Genomic DNA, 11,971 nt, shown 5'->3' with positions numbered 1-11,971 from the left:
TTCTATTAAGTAATAGCATTATGCCACGTACAACTCATGGCCGAAGATGGACTTGCTGGTATAAATAACGGTTAACCTTACAGGTGGCCCTACCAATAAAAGCGTAACAGTTTGATATCCGTGCATTGTTTACAAACCCGTAACTATGGTGACGACAAGGATGCGGGGTTGAATAACCGCCGTTTTTATATCATATTCAAAGAGACATATGATTAAGTGTCATTTGTGTATATTAAAGGAAATATGTTTTTCCGCCGTAAGTGGGACAGCCTAGTGGTTAAAGCGTTCGTTCATCACGCCGAAGACCCGGGTTCGATTCCCCACATGGGTACAATGCTTCAAGCCCATGTTTGGTGTTCTCCGCCGTGATATTACTAGAATATTGCTAGAAACGGCGTAAAATAAGCTCACTCACTCACTCCACCGTAAGAGAAGTAACACGATAAGCTGTATACAATCCATGTCAAATTGATGTCTCATGTACATATAAATACTAAATAGTTCCTCTTTTTCCTACATATTTCTCCTCCCCAAAACACAAAGTCGATTTAGATGTGTTAGGCTTCTTTTTGACGTCATATAGGAACGGTTCCAGATCCCTAAACAACCAATGAAACGCAGATAGACTTCATCCTGAAGAGGTTATCAGAGAACATGTTTTACCCTACCCGTTGTCCCCAGCAATAAGTCCCAAAGGCTGCAATGGTTTTGGCAATGTACAATATTGGAGAGTTGCTATTTTGCTTACAGGCTATTTTGATATTAACGATTCCCCGATCTAGATGTTTTGCCCTGTTATTATTTATTATTCTTTAAACTATTGCAATAAAGACGTTGATATATGTTTATTGATCGTGACATTTTATTTTCATCACATAATATCCGCCGGGGATTCTGAGGAATTCGTCCCCAGGAACCTGTGCCTGTGACGTCATTGGTCGGAGATGAGGCCCAAGAGCTTGTTGGCTTATCGTTTGCTTGTTTGTTGTTTAACGCCGAACTCAGCAATATTCCTGCTATATGGCGGCAGTCTGTAAATAATCGAGTCTGGACCAGACAATCCAGTGAGCAACAGTATGAGCATCGATCTACGCAATTGGGAACCGATGACATGTGTCTACCAAGTCAGCAGACCTGACCACCCGATCCCGTTAGTCGCCTCGTACGACAAGCATGGGTTGCTGAAGACTAATTCTAACCTGGATCTTCACGGGTCTTCTTGGCTTATCGTTCCCTACGGCGTCTATAGCTGCTCATGATATAAATCACTGGATTATCGGGTCCAGTCTCGCTTATTTACAGACACGGAAAGGAAAATAAGATAATGCCTTAGCGAACGTTGTTGAAATGCCGCAGTCAGATGTATCCAAGGCATATCAGCGCAGACATTAAACATTCATGTCTGTCAAACAATCAGTACACAATTTGAACAGAACGATTGGTAAAACAACACAGTAGACTAGGTAATGAAAATACGAGAACATGTGAGCGAATATTGTTTAAAGCCGCAAGCCACATCATAGCAGCAACTAAACAATCAAATTTGCTTACATATCAGTATTTGAGGAGCGGTGGGATAGCCTAGTGGTTAAAGCGCTTGCTTGTCACGTTGACTGACTGTCTGACTGAGTTTGGTTTTACGCCGCTTTTAGCAATATTCCAGCAACATCACGGCGGGGGACACCAGAAATGGGCTTAACACATTGTACCCATGTGGGGATTCGAACCCGGGTCTTCGGCGTGACGAGCCAACCCTTTAACCATTAGGCTACCCCACCGCCCCTCGTCACGTTGAAGAACCGGGTTGTATTCACCACATGGGTACAATGTGTGAAACCCATTTCTGGGGTCCCCCGCCATGAAATTAATATTGCTGGAATATTGCTAAAAGAGGCGTAAAACTACACTCACTCACCCACTATCAATGTTTGATAGAATGGGCAAAGATGCTGTCCTTCAGACGTTCAACAACACGAAATCAAAAAGGCTCAACCATTCATTTGAGCAGTTCCAGCGCAAACTTTGACAACTGGCTACTGTACAAGTCTGGGCGTGATATGTTGGAACTTGGCAACACGTTAGTCTGCTCTTAGGCTTGATTTGGGGGTGGGGTAGCCTAGTGGTTAAAGCGTCCGCTCCTCACGCCGAAGACCCGGGTTCGATTCCCCACATGGGAACAATGTGTGAAGACCATTTCTTGTTTCCACCGGCGTGATATTGCAGGAATATTGCTAACAGCGGCGTGAAAACCATACTCAATAGCAGTGATTATAGTAGCTTCGAAAATGAACCAAATTTTCATATCCCATAAAAGAGGCATAGACCACAATTGCTCTCACCCAGCCTGCTAGTGGTTCTCCAGTATAAAATGTATGAAGTGGTATCTATAACCTGCGTGATGGTATCTCAGTGGGCTTGGACTTTCAAATCAAACACTGCATTACAAGCGGCCGCGCAGATTCTATAAACAGTGAGTGAGCGAGTTTGGTTTTACGCCGCTTTTAGCAATATTCCAGCAATATCAAGGCGGGGGACACCAGAAATGGGCGTCACACATTGTACCCATGTGGGGAATCGAAAACCCGGGTCTTCGGCGTGACGAGCCAACGCTTTAACTACTAGGCTACCCCAGCGCCCTCTATATACAGATGAATGATTCGGTATTATTGGCCGCGTCATTAAAACAAATATCATCATAGCATACAAAACTGCGTTTAGAAGAGTGAGAAATCCTTCAGTAGATAGTTGTCGTTACGGTCGTTACGAACTCTTTGATCAGCATCAGATGTGTAGCTGTTTATGACACTTAGGTCGTGGATGGCCAAACCGTCGATGATGACGTCCGATAATCCGATAATCTTCGGAATTGGCTCGAAGTGAACTGTGTCTGAGGTGGGTATGTTCTTATAACTGCAGCATATCTCAGTGCACTAGTACTAATTAAACAGACATTACTAGACTAGCACAAAGCATGCACACACGCACGTGCATGTACGTATATAAGGAGTAACCTTGAACTCAACGTTAAGCCACTTTTTCCCTCACCCACAAAACCAGCGAAAGTACAGATGCACAAACATTATTATACATTCTAAACATAATTATACACACTTCTCATTTAGCAAATGAGCACTTACTAGTTGTCATCAAATGGAAGATGTGAGGAGATGGGTGGCCCAGTGGTTAAGGTATTCGCTCCCGGTTCTATTCCCCATACGGATGCAACGTGTGAAGATCATTTCAGGTATTCCCTGTTATGGGGCATTAATATTGCTAAATATTTCGCTCATATGACGACGTGCATGCGTGTATGTGTAGGTGTGGCTGCTTGTACTAGCCCAGACTTAAGCTGGTTTTATAGTGCTAGCCCACTGAGATACCATGCCGCAGTGAAGTATGAATACCCCACTCAGACACATTATACTGACTCTGAGCCGACGAACCAGTCCTTGTTGTACCCATTAATGCCGAGCGCCAGGCAGGGACCAACAAGTACCATATTTTAACGTCTTTTGGTATGACGCGGTCGGGGATCGAACCCGCGACATTCCGCTCTCCGGGCGGACGCTCTAACCACTACACCACGAGCTAAATGTGGAGCAAACCCAACTCACTCACTACGGAATGTTTACATAGTGGGAATTATAAATAGGGCCACGTTGCCGTCAACTTATGTTCCTCATAAACGGAGGTAAAATGGGTCGGTCGTTCATCAACACGACAACGGTAACCCAATTCCTTTGTCCATTGGTCATGAAGGGTGGTAACTGTAACTGAAACAGACGTAAAATATTCACAAACTTATTCCCTGCAGCACAAAGGTTTTTCAGATGATTTCTCCACACAGCAGTAGGTTTGGCTGTATACTCAAGATCGTTGAAAAAAGCGAATTTATCGACAGCCACAAACAAAACATTTTTGCATGATGTATTGTTTATAAAAGATAATTTATTTTTTTTGTTAAATAAGAATACAGGGGCATAAGTCATAAATGAATAATATGGAAATAAATGTTAACTTAAAAAACAATGTCTTTCAGTGGCATTTAGATGTTGTACATAGATGTCCAAGATATTAATATGGATTAAACTTCTTTTAATTTCCCTCAGGACGTTTCAGGACCATTCCAGGTCCCTTCCTCAGGTGATACATAAAATATCTTTAAAATAAAAGTAACAAAAAGCCTTAAGAAGAGGCAAGGTTCATAAGCAGAAGGGCGATAATGTCTTCAGGAGAATGGATAACCCAGGGACCTACAGATTTCATCACCATCCCACTTGTGGATGCTTTATAGGGTAATAAACACGGAAGTCAATAGAATCTTGGCTGCTTCATCAGGAAGAGAAATGACAAAAGTGAGTTTGTTTCAATGCTGTTTTGAACAGAATTTTATTTATTTCAAAATGTCAGCTTCATGCTTATTAAAGGCCTTCAAAGTGCAGGTCTCAGCATTTGGTGAAACCTCTTGAGCTCAGACGAAGTGCTGACCAGACCTAGAAACATAATCATTGTGAATCTAGGGTTCAAACTCTTGATTATAGGACACAATCTATCCAAGGAACACCAAATTGTATTGCTTTTGAAGACTGAATCAACCATCGCCCTAATAATGTGCAGAACTTGGTCAGCAATATGCAAGATGTGAGGAACTTGACTAGCAATTTCAGAAGTGGTTAATCCGCAACATCCCAGTTCCTCTATAGGGTGTCAAGTGCTTAGTCAGCAAAATACTAGCTCTTTCATAGCGTCTGTAGTGATTGTGTGATAGTCTATTGTGATATTCATGATATCAATCATTGGATTGTCTGATCCAGATTTATTAATTTACAGACCGCAGTCGTCTAGCTGGAATATAGCTGAGTGCAGCGTTAGACAACAAACAAACTTTCATAGGGTGTGAAATACTTAGTCAGCAATATCTGAGCACTTTCATAGGGTGTCAAGTGCTTAGTCAGCTAAATCTCAACAACCTCAGCACCCGGATCCAGGTCATTGATAACAGAAATCAATGGGCATTTCACATTCAGTTTTTTTATTACAAAAGTATACATAATAGTATGATGTGATACAGTTGCGTCCAATCATAAACACTTGCTGCAACTATGGTGCATCCTGGGAACAAACAAAACAACGTGACCAAACAGTTTTTATGGGGGATAATCAATGGTCATTATTGTTCTGCTAGAAATAGAAAGAAAATGTCTTCCTGGTATGTCTAAACATCGGCAAGGTGGAAGGGCAAACAGTTTCCCAAGGAATATCTTACAAGACTCAGTGAACATTGCATTATGCCATCAAATACAAGACATTCTTTTGCATCAACACAGAGTTCACAACACTGTAACAACCACAGGCTGAGGCTACCCAACCACCACTTTGAAAAGGGAGGTAATGATATAAGATTCTTGATTCATTAGAAACACTTTGCATTGGAAATAGTTTAGAATCTAGTTTCTGAAATGAATGAGTGAGCGAGTGAGTTTAGTTTTATGCCGCTTTTAGCAATATTCCAGCAATATCAAGGCAGGGGACACCAGAAATGGGCTTCACACATTGTACCCATGTGGGGAATCGAACCCGGGTCTTCGGCGTGACGAGCGAACGCTTTAACCACTAGGCTACCCCACCACCCCCTCTGAAATGAACATATTTTACAGAAAATAATGGTTCAACAATTATATTCTTAAAATGAAATGAAACGAGGTCTAGAGACTTCCTTCATTTTGCTGAAACTGGTAATCTAAACTTGCCACATATTCTAGACCTGCAAGGGTTTTCTTGGATATATTTGTTTCAGGGTCTGTTTGACTGGCTAGAAACGTGTATAACTTTTATCATGGAAATAAGATACTGGTATTTCAGTCAGAAATATAATATATAAGCCACACTGAATGCAATGTTCTACATGAATGAAGACAAAAACTGTAACAAAACTTGATTGATTTTGAACATGGACTGACACAGCATGTTGACATACCTGTCATCTGTAATATATTACACTAATTGATTATCTGAACTTAGTATGTTTGTCTTGCCCAAACAGACATCCACTTCAATAATACATGGAGAATGTTGTCAGATGAAGACTATGATGATGAGTCATCATATAGGGCTCGATTCATGGACTAGACTCGTACCAGGTGAATGGTGACATGAAACCCCAGGTGCACCAGACATAGCAGGTGTCCTTCTGGTCCAAAAAATGTGTCGAAGTTGAAACAGGCCAGTCCGCCTGAGTCACATCACTTACTGATGTTCTGTAGAACACAATCACACCATGTGCATATAATCTTGAAGTATGTGTTAAATTTATGTACCATCGATGTACCATTTCTTGAAGTTGAAACATATGCCAGTCTGCCTGGGTCACATCATCTAAGGCTGAAATACTGTCGATGTGACTTTAAATCCTAACTTGACAATTAACTAAAAGCACAGACTTCAGTGACCTAGAATGGAAAACAGGTCCTACAGGTATAGAATGTATTCAAAAATAGTTGGAGTGAGGAAAAATAAGAGTTTGGTAGACATAAATTTTGAATTGAATTTTAAATGTTTTTTTTATATGCACTTGGAGCAGATTGACACAAATGTCAGGCTGCATTTTTCTAGCATATATGCACTGTTGCATGTATCAGATAATCTAAATCGAGCCTTTATCTGACTTCATAGTCTGGCAGACCACGGACTTTAAATCATCCAGTGCAAATACAGTGGACATATATATTTCATCAACATGTCTGCTTCTAAAATAGACTGTAGTTGGTAATAAAATCGTCACTGCTGCGCGTATAAACACACAGTTGAACTTGAGCCTGTTTATCACATGCTCGAACTGGAAATGAATTGATTTTTATTTCTAGCTAGATGTTGTCAACAAATGGTAAATATATGGCCACTCAACCTGTCCAAGACATCACCACATCATAGATACGAGGGTTTGAAATACCCCATATATTAGTGTGCCATGGCACGGTAAATATTGAAATGGTACGGCTAAAAAATGTTCTCGGGGCCCTTTTGACACGCCTGATTTTTCAGAGACATAACTCACATTTAGTCATTTAATCCCCAAAACAATTATTTTTTTCAAATTGAATAATACCATACATATTTGAATGCTCATAAACCCATTTCTTTATTTAACAATAAATTTCAAAAGATCATCATCATTGTCATTTACTCTAAAAACATGTGGGCATACTCAACTTCTGAAAGGCACACCTAAAATATTTGTCTGGTGCCCTAAGGCACACTTAGAAAAAAAGTATTTCTATCCCTGGTATGATACTGTTATTGTTGTTTATACTTCATTTGTGGAAGCGGGTTAGGCGGCCGACTTTGTGTGATAGCAATTAGGTGCCTGACTCTGAGAGTGTGGGTTCGAATCCCGGATGGGACTCACCCTAACAAAAGTGCTAGCATCTGTACTTTACTGAGAAAGTGTAATCCAAAATGTAACATATACGTTACATTTGACCACGTTCTAAATGGCATTATGTATTCATGACATAGACTTATTTTTCTTTCTATTTCTGACATTACAACATTTCACACAATCAATAACATGTGGCAGTGAAGAAAGGAGGTAATGGTACAATTCACGCTGCAAACAGAACATGGATTATTTGGTTAATAAATAATGAAACTCTACTTCAGCACACACCCTCTTATCAACATATCATCTATATATACATCTATTGGTGTATTTGTATATATCTATTGATGACAGACCAGAATTACACCTTATATGACTTTAGGATAACAACTTTGTGTTTGTAACACTTGCAGTTCAACTACATGCTGTTGTTAATGTTAATCTGATGTTTGTCACACCATACTACGGTATGTATATAGTTCTCTTCATTTCGTTGTAGCCCCCGTGAAGATCCGTGTTAGAATTGGTCTTCCGTAACCCATGCTTGTCATAAGGGGCGACTAAAGGGAGGCAGTCATATGGTGGTGGTCACCAGACAATCCAGCAATCAACATCATGAGCATAGTACTACACAATTGGGATATGATGGCATGTGTCAACCAAGTCAGCCAGCTTGACCACCCGATCATTATAGTTGTCTCTTACAACAAGTATAGGTTCCTGAAAACCAATTCTAACCTAGATCTTCACAGGTAACCAATGTATCGAGCTTAACATTAAGCTTAAAGGGATCTTTACCTACATACTTGTAGCAAAGATGAATTGTTGCCAAATTTATTTATGAGAGAAAAAATTATCTGCTATTCAGCCTCTGTTCATTGCCTGTGAGTCCACTTAATCCTGAAACTTACTGTTTGTGAACTCTGCAGGGCCATTTATGTGTATCAGTATTTGCAACACAATAATGTTCGAAGAGGACCACCTTTTTATGGATAGACAACTCTTTATTGCAATAGATGCAAGGTTTCGGTGTAGATCCTACCACTGTTATCAAGCAAATGATACACAACCTTATGCACAAGGAGAATATGAAGGAAACAGGTATAGCAACCTCTTCAATGGTTTAAACACACCCTTCATGTACATGTATATATTTCTCCTTGTGTATCATTAGCTTGATAAGGGTGGTAGGATCTACACCGAAACATTGCATCTATTGCAATAAAGAAGGTGGTCAGCAGGAACTGTACTAGTTGTGATATCAAATGATATATTTCTTTTAATTCACCTTTTATTACCTTTACAATGTCTCACATTCCTAACTTCTATTACACTAAACCTCTGTCAAACTATCTAACACCCAAATGGTTACCACTAACTGACAACCTCAAGGTGTGCTGCCTTATCAACGTATCGAAACGAACTAACTACAATTTCACTTCCGAACCCCCACGTGGCGAAAACGTATGCTTTTTGCATGCTCGAACTTTCCGCGAAGTAAGTTGTTGTCAGGTGTGTTTTCGCGAACTGTTCGTATGTACACAAACTGAAACCTAATAACCTGTCTGGTTAACAGTAGTGAATAAATCAGTACAATGAATGAACAATACATTTGTGTGGACAATCCTTTTGTCCAGAAGTTGTCTATTCATAAATAGTGTTCCTCTTCATCATACCAGCTTCTCAATGCCTCTTAAAGAAGTCAATATTTGCCTTATCTGTATGGTGAAACACAAGGGGTACGGAGGGGGACATGATGTCATTCATATACTCTTCATCATATCAGCTTCCAAATGTCGTTTAATATTTGCCTTATCTGTATGGTGAAACATAGGGTGGGGGCACGACGTCATTCAAAAACTCTGTTCCATCAAAAACGTTTGTTTGTTTCTTACTTTATGCCACACTCAACAATATTCAAACAATATGACAGAGATCTGCAATGGGGTACTTGACTGAATCAACAAAGTCTGTGAGTGTGATCATCCATCACTCTTGCAGAGATGCCAACCCTGAATCTAATGAAAGCGGCGTCAGGCCTGGCTGGAAGTCAGGCCATAGCACAGAAGCGGCGAATTGGGGTGAACACGTGGTCGTCTCCGCCATTTTGTTTCACATATATATACGGGCTATGACATACATTTGGAAAAACTTTGTGAAACTTCGTCGTCAATAACACCCAATATACACAATCGATATCCAAAAGATCACACGCTAAGCTTCTGAATGCTTTTACTGGTGTCGACTCAAATAAATCACCGGTGACTTACGAAATTGTATACTGTAAAAAAAGATTTCAGAAATCTTTCTGAAAAAAATCTGAGTTTTTTAAAGACAAATCGGACAGCGGATTTCGTATTTGAAAAGCGGAGTAACTCCACCAAAATCGGAGTGGTTGGCATCTCTGCTCTTGTCTGGTCAAGCTTGGGTAAGAATAACAACAGTGTTTCAACAGAGTGGCCTGGTTTTGTGGAGGGCTTAGCACTCAAGTAGTATTGTGTCCAGTCATAGTTCATTGTTTGTGTCCAGTCATAGGTCATGGTTTGTCCAGTTCTCAGTAGACGCTGCTGCCGAACTTGTGGTAGAGAACTGTGACGTGCCTCTTGAGTGGGTCGACGACCAGGTAGGAGAAGGTCTGTTCGTGGAAAGTGTCGCCTGGGTAGTAAAGGTTCTCCTTCTCATCCTGAAGAAGACAACAAACATACAGAGCTTTACAACACTGTGGATCTGACTTATGTCTCCTATTCCAATTTAACTGTTACTTAATAATTAGTAGGGTGGGTATTGCAGTGAATTTGCGTATTGCGATATATTGCGATGTGAAAGCATGTATTGCGATATGTATTGCAATATATTGCAAGAATTATTTTTAACAAAAAAACTACTTATAATCGAGTTAATGCTTGATTTGTAAAGCAAAAACTCAACAAAATCACAATGCTTGATTAGGCTTTAAAATAACTTTTAATCATGGCAAAATATAAATATAAATAATGTTTGGCACAAATGAAACAAGGAAAGGAACAATTTAAAAACGGAAATATCCGAAGATTTCCGAGTGTTACGAAGTTTTTCAATGCATGTCAAAATACCGGTTTTCGATCAGCGTGCGCAATGCGTGATCGTTTTCATGTCTGAATCGGTAAATACCGGTAAAACGGTTATATTAGCAGCCCTATTACTTAGTAACACTTTTGGTGATATTGCACTTCTTGTCATCACAAAATTTATCAACAGGAGTCAGGAATAGTATCAAAGATGTCTAAGAAAGCAGCAGAAGCAGCAGTGAAACCCAACTGACTAATACTAAACCTCAACGGAAATCAACTACAACTCTCAATTTCTAAAAGATCTTGGAAAAAGTAAGAATCAATTAGCCGTTAAATCATGTAGTCCAGAGGATCTCCAGCTCAACCTCAGGTGGTTTCCAACAAGCAGCACATCCTGCAAATGATCGGCCTTACACTGGTAGGTGGAATACTGCTCTAACTAACAACGGAATTGTACACACATGTTGGTTGGTTGTTTAACACCCCACTCAGTAATATTCCCGCTATATGGCGGCAGTCTGTATATAATTGTATCTGGACCCGACAATCCAGAGATCAACAGCATGAGCACTGATCTACATAATTGAGATACGATAACATGTGTCAACTAAATCAACGAGCCTGACCACCTGATCCCGTTAGTCGCCTCTTACGACAAGCGTGGGTTACAGAAGACAAATTCTAACCCTGATCTTCACAGGTTGGACAACAAAGGATGAATGAAGGGATGTTACACTGGAATTGGGACTTGTGCGCATGATTAACGACAAAGCCCAGGGTGCATTTGATTAAGGCTATACTTATCAGGAAATAAACAACGGTAATTAATGAAAGTGACAGAGCGGCATGGGCTGGCTGACAAATCAATACACAACTCAGTGGTGATGAGGATTAAGATTGGCCATTAGTGTCATATAAATAATTGAAATTAAGTTATACATGTTTGGCTACATGGTGCTTGGCCTTGAGAATTAATGGAACAATGGCTGTCCTGAATCAGCTGCTATTATGACAGGTGGTTGAAAAGCATGGAGGTGAAAGCTTTTGTTCATCGTGATGACAGACAAGTTTAATTCATCTCAACAGTACTTTGTGTCGAAAACATTTCTGATATCTGGAATATTATTTGAACATTGCAGTAATCATTGTATAAAAAACTTGCTATCAACAACTGAAGTGAAGGATATAAATTTTACACAATGTTAGAAATTAATATCATATCTATATGTCAAGCCCAATCACACTCAGACCCACTTTTAAACCTGATGGATTATACAAACTTTACATAATGTTAAAAATTAATACTACATCTATATGCCAATAATACTGAGACCCACTTCTAAACCTGGGCCACCCAAAAAATATTCCCTTATGATGTTGAAGAAAGTCATAATTTGTAGTAAGATTAAGTAGGCTGTCACACCTGACCTCCTCACCTGTCTGAATGATAAGTTACCTGGGAATAAATCCCCACAAACAATCCCTGCAACACAGTTTAGTCAAGCCCCAGCAAGACCATGCTACGCTCATGCTGGACTTTGTA

General features: G+C 39.9%; 1 protein-coding gene across 1 annotated transcript in view; it reads right to left on the bottom strand.

The window, feature by feature from the left end:
- Positions 1-9,193: 9,193 nt before the first annotated feature.
- The window catches only part of LOC124264259 (cilia- and flagella-associated protein 300-like), a 70,214-nt gene continuing 67,436 nt past the window's right edge, over positions 9,194-11,971 (bottom strand). Inside the window, exon 7 of the mRNA XM_046698999.1 lies at positions 9,194-10,061. Within this exon, the coding sequence (XP_046554955.1) occupies positions 9,933-10,061 (129 nt within the window). The 3' untranslated portion in view covers positions 9,194-9,932. The remainder of the gene's footprint in view (positions 10,062-11,971) is intronic.

This window comes from Haliotis rubra, unplaced genomic scaffold, assembly GCF_003918875.1.
Source record: "Haliotis rubra isolate DU_JTF1 unplaced genomic scaffold, ASM391887v1 Scf917, whole genome shotgun sequence".
In the NCBI taxonomy this organism is placed as follows: Eukaryota; Metazoa; Mollusca; class Gastropoda; order Lepetellida; family Haliotidae; genus Haliotis; species Haliotis rubra.
The sequence above is the reverse complement of the archived record's forward strand: the minus strand, read 5'-3'. Positions and strand labels throughout refer to the sequence as shown.